At 42.4% G+C, this 20,208-nt stretch overlaps 1 protein-coding gene across 1 annotated transcript in view; it reads right to left on the bottom strand.

Moving 5' to 3' along the window:
• Positions 1-320: 320 nt before the first annotated feature.
• Positions 321-20,208, bottom strand: part of LOC139473902 (cullin-5-like) — a 39,127-nt gene continuing 19,239 nt past the window's right edge. The window contains exons 14-18 of the mRNA XM_071256700.1: positions 19,681-19,853; positions 18,456-18,617; positions 17,148-17,266; positions 7,178-7,301; positions 321-6,440 (exon numbers count right to left, since the gene is read on the bottom strand). Coding sequence (XP_071112801.1) covers positions 6,246-6,440; positions 7,178-7,301; positions 17,148-17,266; positions 18,456-18,617; positions 19,681-19,853 — 773 coding nt within the window. The 3' untranslated portion in view covers positions 321-6,245. The remainder of the gene's footprint in view (positions 6,441-7,177; positions 7,302-17,147; positions 17,267-18,455; positions 18,618-19,680; positions 19,854-20,208) is intronic.

Genomic DNA, 20,208 nt, shown 5'->3' with positions numbered 1-20,208 from the left:
TGAATCCACATGCAAGGCAAGATTAGGGAACAGGGGATCTATTCCGCCCTTGAATCCATATGCAAGGCAAGATAGGGGAACAGGGGGATCTATTCCGCCCTTGAATCCATATGCAAGGCAAGATTAGGGAACAGGGGACCTATTCTGTCCTTGAATCCATATGCAAGGCAAGATTAGGGAACAGGGGATCTATTCCGCCCTTGAATCCATATGCAAGGCAAGATAGGGGAACAGGGGACCTATTCTGCCCTTGAATCCACATGCAAGGCAAGATAGGGAACAGGGGACCTATTCTGCCCTTGAATCCACATGCAAGGCAAGATAGGGGAACAGGGGACCTATTCTGCCCTTGAATCCACATGCAAGGCAAGATAGGGGAACAGGGGACCTATTCTGCCCTTGAATCCACATGCAAGGCAAGATAGGGGAACAGGGGACCTATTCTGCCCTTGAATCCACATGCAAGGCAAGATAGGGGAAGAGTAGCCACCAAGATAGGGGAACAGGGGACCTATTCTGCCCTTGAATCTACATGGGTGTCAAGCATGGTGGTTACTGTGAACTGGGGACCTATTCTGCCCTTGAATTCATATGCAAGGCAAGATAGGGGAACAGGGGACCTATTCCGCCCTTGAATCCACATGCAAGGCAAGATAGGGGAACAGTAGCCACCAAGATAGGGGAACAGGGGACCTATTCTGCTCTTGAATCTACATGGGTGTCAAGCATGGTGGTTACTGTGAACTGGGGACCTATTCTGCCCTTGAATCCATATGCAAGGCAAGATAGGGGAACAGGGGATCTATTCTGCCCTTGAATCCACATGCAAGGCAAGATAGGGGAACAGGGGATCTATTCTGCCCTTGAATCCACATACAAGGCAAGATAGGGGAACAGGGGACCTATTCTGCCCTTGAATCCACATGCAAGGCAAGATAGGGGAACAGGGGACCTATTCTGTCCTTGAATCCACATGCAAGGCAAGATAGGGGAACAGGGGACCTATTCTGTCCTTGAATCCATATGGGTGTCAAGCATGGTGGTTACTGTGTACGGGGACATATTCTGCCCTTGAATCCACATGCAAGGCAAGATAGGGGAACAGGGGATCTATTCTGCCCTTGAATCCACATACAAGGCAAGATAGGGGAACAGGGGACCTATTCTGCCCTTGAATCCACATGCAAGGCAAGATAAGGGAACAGGGGACCTATTCTGCCCTTAAATCTACATGGGTGTCTAGCACCGTGTACTGCTGTGTATTTGGGACCTGTTATGCCCTGCATCCGAAAGGGAGGCCAGAATGAGGTTTGGGAATTTCTCCCAGAATCCTCCCTGGATTAACTTGGAGATGAGACTGCAGGGTTTATTTGCTCTACTGCAAGTTGAAGCCATCGTAATTGATGGCAACACCACTGTGGATTTTCATTTCCGCGTGCCCTTACCCTCAGATTCCACTTCGGTGAGTGAGTGAGTTGGGTTTACTGCTGCTTCTAGCAGTATTCCAGTCATGTCACGGCATGTCAGCTTAATGTGGGTGGTAAGCCCGAAGTGATGCAGGTCTCAGGAACCTACAAGCATGGGCATGGTGCTGACAAAACATTCCACTCCAAGCTGTCCACACAAACACTCAATGCTTTCATCCTGAGTATCTGTGCAGTGTGACTATAGTGAACCCTGTATCATCACAAAACTAAAGGCAGAATACAAAAACATGAATGATTTTACCAAAATATTACATCAAATAACATCTGATTATATCATGAAAAGACTAACTGAAAACTAAACATTTTTCTTATGAACAAATCTATTTTTTACCATTTTAACAACAAATCTTAATGCCACAATCTAAGCTTCATCAATTTACTTAAACATAAATATTTCTGCGATTTGTGAAATTTAAATAACTTTTCAAATCTATATGATGTGACTGGCAAAGCAGGACATGGTCGAGGACTAGAAATCCCTATCTACAAAACAGCAACCGTGTATATGTGGGGTGTACTAGTGACACAAGACTTAAAAGTGGGAGTTTGTAATGCCTCTCTGAACAGTATTTCAGTTATATCACTGTATGTCAGTGTCATGTGGGAGGAACACCCAAAGTGATATCGGTCAAAGACATTTACCACTTCGGCGACCACGAGCACAGGACAAACCTAGAAACAAAATCCAGGCAGACCGAGACGTGAACCCATTATGATCTTTATGCCTAAGGGAGGCAACTCTGCACAGTCAATTGTAGTGCCTTAGACGCGTTGAAGATGTGAAGAAATACCTTAGGGACTGGTCGCTTATTATAGGGGTGTGGGTGGGTTTGAGATTCAATTATATTAAAACTGTCATCTGTGAAAGAGGTTGTTTGAAAATAAATCATAACCGGTACATATTTTCATTTGCTTTCTAGATAATGTTTACAACTCATTGCCTCAACACTGAATGAAGATTCTAGCAAAGCACACCGGACTACGTAGCAGATAGAATGTCAATACAGAATCAGTATTCTATCAGAGACTATTATTTCACATTCTCAAAATATCTAGGACAAAAAGATGTGATAAAACATGAGACTAGTAGTTAGCCACACGTCCCTGATGTGTTTGAATTAGACTAGACTGGAACCAGTCTCTGTTTCCTATATGAAGTAAAAGATAAAATATAAAGTCTGAGGTATATCTTTTGCTCTTCCTTGGTGTGTTCCGAATGCATGAAAACCTCCCGAAACAATGTTTAAAATTATACTTGTTTGTTTGTTTGCAGCTCTTTGACACATTATTTATGTGATATGATAACAACATGGTGACTGCCCAAGTCTAGCTCCTGACACGTGACTAAACATGTTCTTACTGAGATGCTGAAACAGTTGATAAGAGAACACTCTTGTTGGAACAAATGACTCAAAGTGGACAAGTGAGAATGAGTGAGCAAGTTTGGTTTAATGCCACTTGGAACTGTACTCGTAGTATGGTATGGCATCTCGATATGGAGGAAACTCTAAGAGAAGCAGGTCTTTGACATTTACAAATTGGTGAAACCCATGAGGATGGGTATGGTGCTGACTTATCTGACAATATAATCAGGGCGAATGTAGAATTTGAACCCATCACAATCATAGGTTTCTGGCACATCTAAGGGCCGCAACTCCTCGCATCAAATTATGACACTTACATGAGTGGGTCGCCCGTGCCCCATCAATGATGGATAACACCCCTTGATCATCCATTGTCCAGTACCTATCATGATAAATACCCAGGACCCATTAACAACCATAGTTTAACTTGAGTCAGTTTTCAATGAAACTATCAAAATTAGCTGTCCGGATAATTTGTTTGTTTGTGTTTAACGCTGCACTCAGCAATATTCCAGCTATATGACGTCAGTGTGTAAGTAATCGAGTCTGGACCAGACAATCCAGAGATTGACATCATGAGCACTGATCCACACAATTGGGATACGATGACATGTATCAACCAAGTCGGTGAGCCTGACCATCCGATCCCGTTAGTCACCCTAAAGACAAGCATAGTCGCCTTTTACGGCAAGCATGGGTTGCTGAAGACCAATTCTACCCCGGACCCTGTCCAGATAAATTAGAGTTCTCCCATGATGAAAACACGTGGCGATATGCCCAGTATTCCTCTCACTTTGTCATGCGCCGTCTCCAAAACCACTTGAAACAACTTACAGCATAAGGACATTACTCCTCGTCCTATTACTCCAAAACATCTTTTCCAGGTGACAGTTTATTTGCACATCTTCTGATTCAAATACTAGTAAATATTTCGAGGACAACCTCATACAAGGCTAGAGTTCTTAATGTAAAGATGTTCCGGACTCTCACCTAGAAGAGTACTTTGGATTGGCTGTTGATTTCAAGCTGACGCGTGAGAGAACTTGGGTCCTACATTTGTAATAAGAAAGATGGAGAATGGAATGTCTCTTCCGAAACTAAAAAATATGTGGGGAATCCGTCCAGGGTATCCTAATGGAATGGAGATATAATAGAGAGTGAGTGAGTATGGTTTTATGCCACTTTTAGCAATATTATTCCAGCAATATCATGGCAGGGGACATCAGAAATGGACTTTACACATTGTACCTATGTCAGGAATCGAAACCGGATCTTCGGCGTGACGAGTGAACGCTTTAACCACTAGGCTACCCACCCCAGAGATATGATGTGTAATATAGGACAGAAGGGAGAGAGTCTCGTTGAATAAATGTGTGCCTCTATAAAGGTTATCAAATCTGTGTGCCGCTCCTAAAAAGGTTATCAGTCGTGTTCCTCTTTGAATTGATGTTATCAATCATGTGTGTCTCTTTGAATAAAGGCTATCAATCACATGTCTCTTAAAATTAGGTTATCAATCATGTCCATCTCTTTGAATAAAGGTAATCAATCATATCATGTGTCTCTTTGAATAAATGTTATCAATCATGGCTGCCTCTTTGAAAAAAGGTTATCAATCACATGCGCCGCACTGCATGCAGGGTAGAATAATGTCAGTCTCTCTGAATCAGGCAGTACAGGGATGCGAGGGCAGACGGCAAACAGGATGTACTTAATATCATAACACTCACATCAAAAACTATTGCCAAGAAAAACACATGGTAAAGCCCTTGAAGTGTCTGATGGAAACACTTTCAAGACAACAGGTTTCATTGGAAACGGCATCCGAGGTACACGGGGGAAATGTAGAGCATTCTACTAAAAATAGAACTGTATGTGTGCGTATAGAGAATGTTATTCCAAGAAATATTAACTGACAACCATCCAGATCCAACAGTGTTGATCTTACCCATCTTGTGCCTTGCAGCCATATTGATTACACTAGTGGCGCTGTAAAACTTTCACTGGATACACTGAGACTCTGTAAGACAAGAACCTGACAAGTCTGGACACCTCCCTTTCTGGATAATTGTGGTTTGAAATGAGTTTTTTATAACATAAAGAATGGTGTGAGTATGGAACACAACTCTCACAGCAATCTTGTGTCCATGGACACCTGGGCCGCTCATGTCCTGGGACCTGAAGAAACCTCAGGTACGCCATTACAGATCTGGACCACCAAACAGGGCACTTCTTTTACAGCAAAGCTCATTAAGCGGCAAATAGAGCTCACACTCCGACAGTGTTGATTCCCTAATCCAGACAATTGTCATTCTATTACATTTTGCAAGGAACGGATTAACAGGGTTCCCCTGTATACAGATATCTACACATTGCCTGACTGAATTATAGGACGACCAAATTTGATACCATAGACAAATAAGGTTATCTAGCAATTAACAAAGTCAATGAGCCAGGCCCAGTCTATTTATGTCGCTGAATCCCCTCTTAAGCAGACTTCTGACTTTTCCTTCCAGTATCCTTGATCCCCCCCGTCTTGCTGGAGCTGAGTGTCTGGTTGTTGGCAAATCCTGCCTGTCGACCACCTGTTACCTGAGACGTCTAGGACAATCTTCAGCCAAAGGATAAGGTATGGTACAGATGCTTTCTTGACCACTAGAACTGCCGTATTTCAAACGTGCAGAAAAGTTGTGAAACACAATTCGTTAAAATCATTCCATTGTTCAGATAACTATTAACCAGTTCATTGTCTCAAATGTTGGATTAATGCTGTGACAGATTAACTAGAGTAAAATGAAAGAATTGTGTCGTCGTAATCTTTGAGTTGTATATTTAATGGAATTTCTAAATATGAGTTTAAGTTTTTTTCAACATGAGCAAGCCCTTGCCCCAAGCTGAGATCTGTAGGGGCAATAACAGATCGATAACAGCGCAGTCATTTACCAGAAGGTTCATCTTAACTTGCTGATATATATGCTTTTTTAGAATCAATTTGTTTCGTGATTTAATCATAATTCTACAAATAATTTCATCATTCAAAGTCATTTGAACACTTGCAATAAATTGAATAACAATTTTTCAGAGATATCTGTGATCAAAACGTTAATATAGAGGGCCTCGGGTGCCTATCAAACCTGATTCTTTAGGACTGATAAGAGGCCTACAGAGTGACCAGCTCTAGGGGTCTTTAGGACTGATAAGAGGCCTACTGCAGTGACCAGCTCTAGGACACTGGCTGACCACGGAAAACATCCAACCATGTTCATACGCAGGCTTGCACCAATAAATAGACAATGATTTAAAACTCCCCCGAGTGTACACGGGAAAACCTTCTTCAGTCTAGTATGAAATTTTCACATCCCTGAAAATTGCATAATGTTCTTGTTGCTAGCGTTCACGCCATGTAGATGAACATGTTGATGTTCTCCTCGTCACGCCGCATGTACTTGTGCTCAATGAGCCACTCGATCTGTTCTTTTATCAGTTTCTTTGAAGGCAGAAACATGTTTTTCAGGATTTCTACGAGTTCTGTCTGTAAGGCAGCATTTGTAATTCTTTTCCTCATCTTCATTATTTTCACTATTGCCTCCTGGAATAGAAACAAATACATGTGCAAGTAGGTCGTTGTTTGTTGTTTAATGCCGCACTCAGCAATATTCCAGCTATATGACGGCGGTCTGTAAATAATTGAGTCTGGATCAGACAATCCAGTGATTGGCATCATGAGCATCGATCCACGCAATTGGGATCGATGACATGCATCAACCAAGTCAGTGAGCCTGACCACCCAATCTTGTTAGTCGCTTCTTATGACTAGTGTGGTTTTATGCTGCTGTAAGCAATATTCCATCAACATCACAGTTGGTGACACCAGAAATGGGCTTCACATATCGTACCCATGTGGGGAATCGAACCCGGGTCTTTGGGGTGACAAGCAAAGCTTTAACCACCAAGCTAACTCACCACGACAAAGCAACATAAACCAACATTGACCTACAAATATCATCTAGACTATCAGACTATTCAAATTCACACATAAATGTTATCAAATGTAAAAAAACATCATAATAAAACATTATAATAAAACATCATAATAAAACATTATAATAAAACATCATAATAAAACATTATCATAAAATATTATCTTTATCAACAAACACTCTATTACACATCATTATCTAGTCATAAGCAACAAAAAATATAGTTCTTACATTTCTAATTAAACATCAAGTACATACACAATATAGACAGCTGTATTTTTTGCTTTATACTTTCGCTATTCTTCATTCACAACTGTCCAGCAGAATATATATCCCAGACACTGACCTGTACACGTAATATCCTAAGCTGCATTATGCCTTCATTATCCTCCTCCTTCGTCTTCTCTGTAGATAGCTGCAGACGGCCAACCAGGTTCATCTTGCCACGCTTTTGAACTTTACCGTTTTTGCTGCAACAGGACATTTTTATTCATAACATATTTTCCTTCATGTTGGGTTACAGAAAGACCTCAAAGTAAAGAGTCAGGTACACACATGCAGAACTTACATACACAGCTGAACAAGCTCCAGAAGGTACAGAAGACTGGCACCAGCGTTATCAATAGTACATCATGGGTTACAGAAAGACCTCAACGTAAAGAGTCAGTACACACATGCAGGACATACATACACAGCTGAACAAGCTCCAGAAGGTACAGAAGACTGGCACCAGCGTTATCAATAGTACATCATGGGTTACAGAAAGACCTCAAAGTAAAGAGTCAGGTACACACATGCAGGACATACATACACAGCTGAACAAGCTCCAGAAGGTACAGAAGACTGGCACCAGCGTTATCAATAGTACATCATGGGTTACAGAGAGACCTCAGTGTAAAGAGTCAGTACACACATGCAGGACATACATACACAGCTGAACAAGCTCCAGAAGGTAGAGAAGACTAGGTCCAGAGTCATCAATAGTACATCATGGGTTACAGAGAGACCTCAGTGTAAAGAGTCAGTACACACATGCAGGACATACATACACCTCTGAACAAGCTCCAGAAGGTACAGAAGACTGGCACCAGCGTTATCAATAGTACATCATGGGTTACAGAGAGACCTCAACGTAAAGAGTCAGTACACACATGCAGAACATACATACACAGCTGAACAAGCTCCAGAAGGTACAGAAGACTGGCACCAGCGTCATCAATAGTACATCATGGGTTACGGAGAGACCTCAACGTAAAGAGTCAGGTACACACATGCAGGACATACATACACAGCTGAACAAGCTCCAGAAGGTACAGAAGACTGGCACCAGAGTCATCAATAGTACATCATGGGTTACAGAGAGACCTCAACGTAAAGAGTCAGTACACACATGCAGGACATACATACACAGCTGAACAAGCTCCAGAAGGTACAGAAGACTGGCACCAGCGTTATCAATAGTACATCATGGGTTACAGAGAGACCTCAGTGTAAAGAGTCAGGTACACACATGCAGGACATACATACACAGCTGAACAAGCTCCAGAAGGTACAGAAGACTGGCACCAGAGTCATCAATAGTACATCATGGGTTACGGAGAGACCTCAACGTAAAGAGTCAGTACACACATGCAGGACATACATACACAGCTGAAGGTACAGAAGACTAGGTCCAGAGTCATCAATAGTACATCATGGGTTACAGAGAGACCTCAACGTAAAGAGTCAGGTACACACATGCAGAACATACATACACAGCTGAACAAGCTCCAGAAGGTACAGAAGACTGGCACCAGCGTTATCAATAGTACATCATGGGTTACAGAGAGACCTCAGTGTAAAGAGTCAGGTACACACATGCAGAACATACATACACAGCTGAACAAGCTCCAGAAGGTAGAGAAGACTAGGTCCAGAGTCATCAATAGTACATCATGGGTTACGGAGAGACCTCAACGTAAAGAGTCAGGTACACACATGCAGAACATACATACACAGCTGAACAAGCTCCAGAAGGTACAGAAGACTGGCACCAGCGTTATCAATAGTACATCATGGGTTACAGAGAGACCTCAGTGTAAAGAGTCAGGTACACACATGCAGAACATACATACACAGCTGAACAAGCTCCAGAAGGTAGAGAAGACTAGGTCCAGAGTCATCAATAGTACATCATGGGTTACGGAGAGACCTCAACGTAAAGAGTCAGGTACACACATGCAGAACATACATACACAGCTGAACAAGCTCCAGAAGGTACAGAAGACTGGCACCAGAGTCATCAATAGTACATCATGGGTTACAGAGAGACCTCAGTGTAAAGAGTCAGGTACACACATGCAGAACTTACATACACAGCTGAAGGTACAGAAGTATCATGGTTAACATTTATACTAAGTTATCCTATAATAATTAGATCCACATCAAGTGCTTTTATGAGTTACCATGGTGTAATATTTATACATCATTTCATATAATAGTTTAGCAAGTAATACTTATCATCAGGTAAAATGCATATATATATAAAATATCAGTAGTTTCAGTCTATAGCTTTTTAGACAGATGCTAGCCTAAGGTAATGGGAGCGCATCTCCTAGACATACTATTCAATAAAACAAGGGTTTACGTCTACATAGTTTAATTGATTTGAAGCTTTTAGATAAATGCTACCCTGAGGTATCATGATCCCATCTCCCAGACAAAGAATATGTCTACATAGTCTTATAGATTACCTTGAACTATTTTATTTATGTATATCTGTCATCACCTACCGGGGTATATTAGAATAACATTCAGCAATTGCTTCAATCAAGACTCATTAAGGATTAGCCCACATACAAGCTCGTCTATAGTGCATTAAGGATTAGCCCCCATACAAGCTCGTCTACAGTGCATTAAGGATTAGCCCCAACACAAGCTCATCTATAGTGACACCATAATCTCTTTCAAAGCATCCAGTAAATATGTCAACAAGATTAGTGCCAGTCCAACAGGATTAACAGATTTAGTATTCCCCTCCGTCTAGCCATCCAATTAGCATAGGGCACAACCAATCGTGTATCAACCAATCCTATTCCTTTTTGATGTTCAAATTTTTGTTAAATACATACAGTAACCTCTTGTTAGGGCAGAGAAGAGACACCCTAAACAACTCTCTATCTAAAAAACTTGACTCAATACAATATCAGGCTCTCAAACTAATTACACGCACCCAATATGGCACCTCCTACACCTCACTTCAGGCCTTAACAGGAGAAATGCCACTAAGTCTACGCAGGGAACAGCTAAGCTTAAATTTCTGGGCCGCGTCCCAATCAAACCCTCTCATCCAAAACTTAATAAACAAAACATCAGCCCCAAAAACCAAGCTCTAGCTCGAAAACACCCCTTACTTACCCCAATATCCCAAAGAATAACAAACTACCTAAATGAACACCAAATTAAAAATCTTAAACAAAACTGCAAACAATCAAATATCTTCACCCCTAAACTTAAAATACCCAAAATAGACACAACACTAGCTAGCCAAATAAATAAACAAACTGACCCAAACATAGCTAAAACTACCACACTAGCATACATACACGAAAATTGGCCAAATTGGTGTCACATTTACACGGACGGATCCTCAGATCCAACCTCCACACACAACCAACTAAAACCACACAATCCTTCCGACTCCCAAACAACCAATCAATATTCACGGCAGAACTAATGGGCATGGCCTCAGCCCTCCATAATCAAGAATCCAAAAACCACAAAAAATCCTAATACTTACCGACTCCCTAAGTGGAGTGCAAGCCCTCCAAAACAAAAATACCAAAAACCGACCTAAATTAATAAATCAAACACTTAAAAGCTCCAGCGACCTAATTAAGGCAGGCAAACAAATAACCTTCTTGTGGATACCCCCCCACGTAGGAATATACAGTAATGAAAACGCTGATAAAGCAGCTAAACTATCCCTCAAAATCCCAGAAATAAGCTTAAACTTACCCATCTCAAAATCAGAAATTAAAAGTGTAAACAAGCAAAAAATCACCAAAAAATGGCATAACCTATATCTAAACTCAAATAGCCACATCAAAAAAGTGCTCAGCAAACCACTAACCAAACCAAAAATTCTCCATCCATCAAGAAAAATCGACAGAGCAATCACTAAACTCCAAACAGGACACACCAACCTAAATAACCACCTAAAAAAATTTAAAAAACACACTACAGGTAACTGCCCACACTGCAAACAACTAGAAACCCCAGAACACGCACTCATCCACTGCACACACTACCTAACACATCGAACCGCATTACAAACCACCCTCAATCTAAACAAGGCTCTCACTCTAGAAGCAATACTAAACCCACAAAATAAACTAGAAAACTTCAAGGCCTTAGGCGTTTTCTTAGGCGTATCCACCATACCCAGCTCCCTTAGTTCTCCTCCCCAATCCCATCGGCATCTATTCCAAATCTCAAAATTCCAAAATTCTATATAAGCAACCCCAAAACCGCCCTCTTGGGTTGCACAGACCACTTTCGCCCCTTTCGGAAACACATTAAATGGCCTGGCCGGGCCCGTGTGCGAAATATGCATCAGTCGGAAAGCGCAGGTTAAATCTCCAAAGTAAGTAATTAAGTAAGCAGAGAAGGTGTTTGTCACTCTAACCAAGCAGATCTCTCTCCCACAGCCCAGAGTGTTGTATCGACTTTCTGTGGCACACTCAGTTATTTTTCTAAGATATTGTAAATTGATCATTGTTAATTGTTCTTGAAAATAAAATTGTGATTAGTCTCTTTTGACTCCGGCTCTTTGTTGACTAATTCCCCAAGAAAAACCAGCACGCCATTTGAAAGGTATTGTTCACCTGGAACAGTTCCATGATAGAAGACTGGGGCCAGTGTCATCAATAGTACATCAGCTCTATAAACCTTGCATTGGTCATCTATACCTATCAAGCATTGATCGTCCAATGGGCCCTGACAACCTGTGTGAGATATTCTTCCTGAGGCAAGGGAGCTAACTGTCTATAAAAGTCTGGTTTCTACCCTTGCAGAACTAGGCTGGTATTATGGAGTTACATTTTGGCTGGTCTAACGAGTCTATGCATAGTCCAATCAAAATCGCGCACCGAAATCGAAATCTGGTTTGTAAAATGTCATGCAGATTTCGGTCTATTGCAGGATTTGCAAAGCATGTGCACCGCCAACTTGTTGCCAACAGATATTTTCCAAGTCTTTTCATGTTTCTAATCAAGGTGCTCAAGTGATTTAATGCACTTCGCTATGTAAGACCCGTTTTATCACAATACAGATCTTGATTACGGATCAGAATGTCTTGAGTGGGCGCCGCCATTTTGTTTGAAACAAATGCAAGTGATTACACGAGGTGGAATCTGATTAGTCCAAAGGAGAGGCTTAGAAGGGACATAATTCGTAATAGCCACTGGTGGCGCCATGGCTGAGCCCAGGAATTCTAGCCTAGTTCGGCAAGGGTGGAAACTGGACTTTAAAGTCAGTTAACTCCCTTGCCTCGGGAAGATGGTGAGATAATTTCCAGGCACACCCAAGCAACATCCGTAACATCTGCAAACCAAGCCATCTGTAAGCCTTTCTACCATGTCATTCATGAATGCTTGATTCTGATTGGTTAAAAAGAGGTTTCCTTTAGGCTACAGAAACCCCTTTCAAAAAGAAAGGAATATTCTATAAGTAATATGTTACCACTGTTATACCGAGGCTGTTGTCCCCCACAACTGCTCTTATAGCAAAATCTTCCACAGAGATCTCAATTACCTCATGCAGCACGTGCGTAGCCACCTAGCTGCCATGTGACACCCTTCACTCTTCTCTCCTGCGAGAGCAAGTGCTCGGGGGACGGACGGGTGGGCAGCAGCCTAGTGGTAACGTATTACTTATAGAATATTCCGAATAGGAAAATTCTACAAATTACATTAAGTAATATGTTACCACTGTTATATCGAGGCTGACTACCACAGTAGGCGGTGGGGAGCACCTACAACCTGAAACCTGACTGCTCGTGTTCCTTCCGGCCAGCGGAAGTAAACAACAAGGCGGAAGCACTCAATGCGCATGCTCCCAGCTTGGCGTTACCATATAGGGATACCAAAGCACTGTCAAGCGCATACCGTAAGGCTCAATAGATATTGCCAGACGATTGGTGACTCCAAACGGCCCCACTAGATAGGTATTTCATCGCCGCAGTGGATGAGAACACAGTATCCGTGTGAGCTAAATCTTAGATCAGGTTAAACAGTCGGAAAGAGGGAAATTAATTTCATTCGGACCGTATATCCCAAGAACAAGCCTACTTAAGCGTGTATAATAGGCGCGTGACCTAAATTCAATATTGGAAAGCATGTATTACAAGGTTGGAATACACGACAGACAATTAAATACATAATTGTCAAATCCAAATAATGAAACACACAGAAAGCCGCGCTCACCTGTGGATGAGCACGCTGGCTTGTGAGACCCCAACTCCCGTACCCACAGCTGTTGGAATGTTGGAGTAGACCCAGATTGACCACCGTGCAAGGTCTGAAGCCTGAGGAGTTCAGGATTGCACTGGGCACACCCCTTAGATGACCGCTTGTGTCGCGATCAGCAGCCCAAGACGGTGCACACCCTCCGCGTCTTCATCAGAGACCTGTCTGAGTTAATGATTGGCAAAAATCGAGTCAGAACGCCAGTAACAATCCCGCAATATTCTGTGAACAGATATATTGGAGTGTGGGGCAAATGTTGCCGCTAGCGCCCTTATCTCGTGCAGGTTTGACCCCGCTACCGGTAACCCCCGAGACCGGTACGCCAGATTGATGACAGAAAGAAGCCATAACGCAATCAAGTTACGAGTTATGTCATCAGTGCGATTAGGGTAAGACGATATGAACAGACGGTCACGCCCTTGTCTGCGTTCATTCGAAGCCTTAAGATAATACTTAAGGGCCCTAACCGGACACAGCGATCTGTCCTCGGTATCAGCAGGATGTAAGATTTCTTTGAGGGATCTTACAGTGAATTCTCTCTCCGTTTGGCCAAATTTCTGATTCTTAGCGACGAAGCCCATGAGCAGGCCCATGCGGACCACTCCTTTGTCGCCCCTATCGAATCGTACTTTGGGGACATCGAGTGCGTGTATGTCCAACACTCGTGCCGCTGTGGCAAAGGAGAGGAGAAATGCTGTTTTCCAAGTCACATGCCGGAACGAAGCACTACCCAAGGGTTCATACGAAGCTTCCGTCAGTGATTTCAACACTAGGGAGAGATCCCAGGCTGGTGCCCGAAGGCGGCCCTTTTTAAGATCTTGCTGTTTGAAACCCTTGATAATACCCCGAATCACCGGCACTTTTGAGAGACTGGTGCCCATAGCAATGTCCCGTACCATAGCAACGGACGAGACATAGTTGGCAATGGAACCCCCGGAGTGTTTCCGGGTCTCTCGTAAGTGAGACATGAAACGAGCAATATCCTGCACAGAAACCTTAACTGGCGCATGAATGTGATGTTTACAACACAACTCCGTGAAAATAGCCCAACGTGCATTATACACCTTCTGGGTAGAATCACGATGCATACTAACGTATGCCCGAGACGCCCGACGAGAAAAACCTTTACTCCTCAGACGCTCGGTGACAACATCCACGCGTGCAGATTGAACTGCCCTGCGTTTGGATAAAGCTGACGGGTGTGAGGGTGGATCAGCAGATCCGGTCTCACAGGCAGTGGAAGTGGCGACTGCATGGCCTGGGCCAGCAAGTCGGGGGTACCACGATCTGTTCGGCCACATGGGCGTGATCAGTAACATTCGACAGCGAACTCCTCAGAACCGGCTTAGAATGAGTGGTATTAACATCGTCGGCGGGTAAGCATAAGCGTCCATGCCCGTCCAGTCTAACGCGAGAGCATCGTGATCGATGGCCCTCGGGTCCGGGACTGGTGATACAAACAACGGGAATTGATTGTTGAACCTGGTTGCGAACAGGTCGACCATCGGACGACCCAAACGTTCGCTCAGCCACTGAAACACTACTGGGTTTAGCATCCACTCCGTGGGGCTTGGATCCCGAGGCCTCGATAGAGCGTCGACCAGTACGTTCCTCACACCTGGGATGTGACGGGCGTGTACCTGGCACGGGACACTGTCCGCCAGAGTGTAAAACTCGAACGCGAGATCGAGTAGCGAGTGACTGTGGGTTCCCCCCCAGTTTGTTCACATAGGACACTACCGTCCAGTTGTCGGTCGCCAGCATGAGCCGGGCGTCGACGAGACAATGCTTCCAGTGATTGACTGCGTTTATCACTGCCTTGAACTCGAGGCAATTGATGTGAAGACCTAGTTTGTCTACACACCACAGCCCCGAGCTCCCCTCCCCGAGCTCCCCCCCGAGCGCCCCAGCCCACTAGAGAGGCGTCTGTATACAGGTTCAACATGGCGCGGAAGGGCCGCATAGAGACACCTGATAAGACGTTGCAAGGGACCGTCCACCACTCTAGATGGGGTCGGAGCCGATCCGGGATGGCGATGGTCGCACTGTTCTCCTGTGCTAACAACTGGATTAGAAACCGTTGCAGCGGGCGGAGTTGGGCTGTCCTGGGCTGACACAAGTAGCCCTAACAGCTGTTCCCAAAAGTGAACAGTTTGTTGCACCGCTAAGACTTTGGCAATCATCGCCTGAATCTTGTGCCACCGGTCTGGGGGGACAAAGAGGCGATCGGTCACCGTATTGAACCAACCTCCGATGAACTGCAAGTTCTGTGAGGGGGTTAAATCCACCCCAATTGCTCCAAGAGCCGACGTGCGAAATCGAGATGGCGCGACAGGGCGTCCGTCATTCGATTGGCCACTAGCGAGTCAACCAGGTACGCGAAGTACCTGATACCCCTCTTGTGGACGAACCCCACTATGGGGGTGGTTAACTGGGTGAACAGCCAGGGAGCGGACAAAAGGCCGAATGGGAGTACAACCCAATCGTAGTGCCTGCCTTGAAAGACAAACCTGAGAAACTTGTGATGGTCCGAGTGAATCGGAACAAGCAGATAAGCATCCTTCAGGTCGATCGAAGCGAGCCAGTTGGCCGGCATGATCAGAGCTTTCAGGTGTCCATGTCAGACATTGTTTAAGCTATAAACAAAGAACAAAACATGGTTACAACACAAGCGCCACAAATATTCACAACAAACATTTTCACAAGAAAATAAACGAATAAGGCGAATATAAAACAACACATATTGTAGCGTGAGAGAAATAAGTGGTGTTAAAACCCCAAAACATACCATAACAGGGAAACGTAACACCCCGTAAGTATATAGAGAAAAGGGTGGGACATTTTTTTTCTTTTGGCGGGAAAAATATTTCCGAGCGTAGTTAAAGCAACGCCCTCAGTAGGTACAGTTTAAATGCAAGCAATAAACAGTGATAAATATCACCAAAGGATGGAGAAAACAGGAACGCTCAGAGCAGTCTTTGTACGTCTTGCTGAGGCAAGCGAAGAGACAAGAGTGAAGGGTGTCACATGGCAGCTAGGTGGCTACGCACATGCTGCATGAGGTAATTGAGATCTCTGTGGAAGATTTCGCTATAAGAGCAGTTGTGGGGGACAACAGCCTCGGTATAACAGTGGTAACATATTACTTAGTGTAACATATCTATATTTCCTCTAATACATGCTGAACAACTTTGGATTACACAGACACCAATCAACAAGACAGAAAACAAATAATTAAACAATAATCATTCATTCTCATACAAAGATATTCTTATTTACATGTAATTAACAATTTCAAGGGCAATACAATGACATTTTGTACAACATTTTGGGAAATGTGAACTACATTGTATATCAATGTCATACTGTCACTGATACTGTATACACTTACTGAGATGAATCAAAATCAATAAAAAATCAAGGGTTAGATATTGTCAAAGCTGTGTCTAAATCCCAAACAGTATGACCTATTTTTCTTGAACTCTAGTAACTGGCTATATATACCACAGCTTCTTATTACATAGCCTTCCCGCCCACTAATAAAATCCACCTATCCAACAGGCCTGACATTATCTTGTAACACCCGATACAAGTCATTCTGCCTGTCTGTCCTGACAACACGACGCCATGTTTCATATGACATCATCTGCTTGACACTGTTCACATTTGAGCTACCATATGAAACCCACAGGCAGTCATACTGTCACGGTAACATATGTCACTGGAAACGTGTATGGCATTTTACGAAACTGAAAATTGTAATTGACAGACTGAATCACGGGATAACAGGAGGGGGACAACATGACTCACATCAGGGCAAACTCCTGATTGATCCAGAACTGTGTGTTGTCGTCAACGTCCTTGGGAGCCTTCACGTCTGGACTACACAACAATATCTGTCGCTTTATCTTTGGAAACGCCACCAGGGACTGAAGCACAGAAACACAGGTCACTGACCTCATCATGGAAATAACAGCAGGCCTTACCAACTTGTGTTCTTGTTTTTGAAATGAACTTCATTCAATTATGATAAAAAAAAAAATGTGCAAAATAATATATTCAGTTTCTGTTTGATTGAAAATAACTTGTTCATAGTTCATTTTCCCTGCTGACTCCTAAATCTATCAAAATAGAACTAACAATGGCCATGTCCTATCTATGCTCAATACCAATGTAATTGTGTATCTAATAGGGCTGTTACAATTCACTCACATATTCGGTGAATCGAACTGTATCCATTCATGAATTGTATTTGTTATTCGTGACCAATAGAATCAAATATTTATGAATATGCAGTCATGTTCATTTACATATTCTGTATCTAAAAATATCCATAAGAACATATTATATGCATAGATTTCTTCAAAGACAACACTCTTATAATGTTTAATTTGACAGTATTTTAGTCACTAGCCATTGTCGCATTTGAGCAGATACTAGTACCTGGATAAGTGCAGTATATAAATGTATAACATGTTAATAATTAACAAACCATGTCAAATAATTTGTGTTGCTTTTGTTTCATTGAATAGAACAAATAATCCATCAACTGCTGACTTGTTATTGTATTTATGAATAAATATTCGTATTCATTACCCTATATTCATGATACAAATCGTATTCGCCTCATAGTGTATTCATTGCAGCCCTAGTATCTAATACTGAAGAGTAACAGTTTTGGAAAGGGAAGTACTGGCATTAATGTGTATTTAGTAGTGGTTGCATGTATCAGTATTACAACTACATCACACTATCCTGATAAAAGTTCAAATCTGAACCGAACAAACCAGTGGTCAATAGTGTGAGCACCGATTCATGCCGATGTGGTACAACACCACCGACTGTCACAGTTTCTCACAAACACCATGTATATAATCAGCATGTCACATTACTGGTTCAGCGCTTGTCATGACAGGTTTCATCTAAAAGTTCATTTCGGGAGGGAAACAACAAAATCTGGAATTAAATTTAACATGGAAAAAAACTGAACCATTTTCTAGAGGTTGGTTTTTGATGAGAAACAAGCCATCGTTCATGTTGTGTCTGTATCACTTTGCCACGATACAAAGATTGGAAAAGTAACCAAGTGATTTCTGTACAGAGCCAGACTGTTCTCACCCATAACGTTCTCCTGAGTTCTGCATCTGGTAGTTCTGTTGCTAACTTCAAACTCTCGTAGGATATTTTATCCCTGGGCCGCTGGTTCCAGGCAAACAAAACTCCCATTTGAAATGTTGTGACTTCTAGATCATACCTTCCTAAATCATTGCAAAATGTTATCTGAAAGAATGAAGACACAATCTGTGAGTGAATGATGGTTAAAATTGTCTTCAGCAACATGACATTTGTAGAGTAATCCTGCTTGACAAACCAATGATCAACAACGTGAGCACCAACCATGCACCAGTGCCAAACCCCCATCCAGGCAAGTAGGAATATCAAGGACAACTGAGGGTCTCATATCAGAGATTTTCCGACATTTGTAATCTTTATAAGCATGACTGACTTTACGGTTTGATAAAGATACTACTCAAAAGAAGTTAATAATTATGTCACTCAATTTGGGTAATACAATGCAATGCAATAGATGATATACATACTATTCAAAAATATGATAAAGAACACCTGATCTTTTCATATGACTATAATAATAATAATAATAATAGTCCATTTATATGGTGCTGTGCTCCATTCATAAGCAGTCTAAGCGCTTAAACATTATTACAAGGGTCAATGGATCAGTGTGCACTCAATAATCATTCTCAGCTCCCTGGGGAGTATACAACCATGGTAAGACAGATTAATTATAGTCGCATGAAAACATCAGTTGTTCTTTAACTTCTTTTGAGTTAATATACATATCATCTATTTCATTGCATGTTATTACCCAAGTTGAGTGGCATAATAATCTGAAAACCTTCCCATCACATGCTAAATAAGTGAGTATTTCTGTAATTAATCTTGGCTACCAATTAGCCTTAATTACTGGTGAAGGTATTTTTCGGAAAAAAAATGCAAAATGATTCACTTATTCGTACTGGTGGAATTTCGATCAAAATATTGTAATGACTGTCAAAATAATAGTGGCAGCACGGCCATCAGCAATACTCCAGGTTTATGAAGGCGGCTTGTAAATACATGAGCTTTGGCCAGATAATCCAGTGATTGATATGATGACATACAGTCAACAAAGTCGAAGCTTGCCCCTTCATCAAGTAAGTCACTTCTTTCAACCCCCACAGGGCTAGTGTTTGATATGATGAGTAAAGTGATGATGATGCTGACTAGTGTCAGTTCCTGGGGACATATTTGAACCTGCATCCCCATCTGTCAAGGGACTTACAATGCCATTAGACATCAGATGATGCCACTGAAGTTTGCGACCACTGTGCTTCTGTTTGTAGAATTCTTCCACCTGGGGAATATAGTCTTCCAGTTCCATGGGAAGTGATACTGCCACTCTGTCACTGGACCGCGCCCACGCCCCCGCATTTAGGATCTTAATGTTTATTGCATCTGAAACAGGAACAACATTACCATTTATTGATTCTTGATACCACCTACACATCTTAAACAAATCAAATATAACCTACACGTCTTAAAACAAATCCACATCAATTTCAGCATTAACTTTTATGTTAAATATAATAACCAAGAACTTTGATTAATTTGACAAACTGACAAGAAAGTGAGTTTTCTCAGTCAGTTTCTGTTGACCTATTCTGCTGCAGAATATGCACAGAGAGAACTTGGAGAGGACAGAGAGCTAAGAAAGGACATAGAAATAGGACAGAGAGCTAAGAAATGACATAGAGAGAGGACAGAGAGCAAAGAAATGATATTGAGAGAGGACAGAGAGCTAAGAAATGAC

Source organism: Haliotis cracherodii, unplaced genomic scaffold (genome assembly GCF_022045235.1).
Source record: "Haliotis cracherodii isolate W230 unplaced genomic scaffold, xgHalCrac1.p SCAF_3, whole genome shotgun sequence".
In the NCBI taxonomy this organism is placed as follows: Eukaryota; Metazoa; Mollusca; class Gastropoda; order Lepetellida; family Haliotidae; genus Haliotis; species Haliotis cracherodii.
This window is presented reverse-complemented; position numbering and strand designations above follow the sequence as displayed.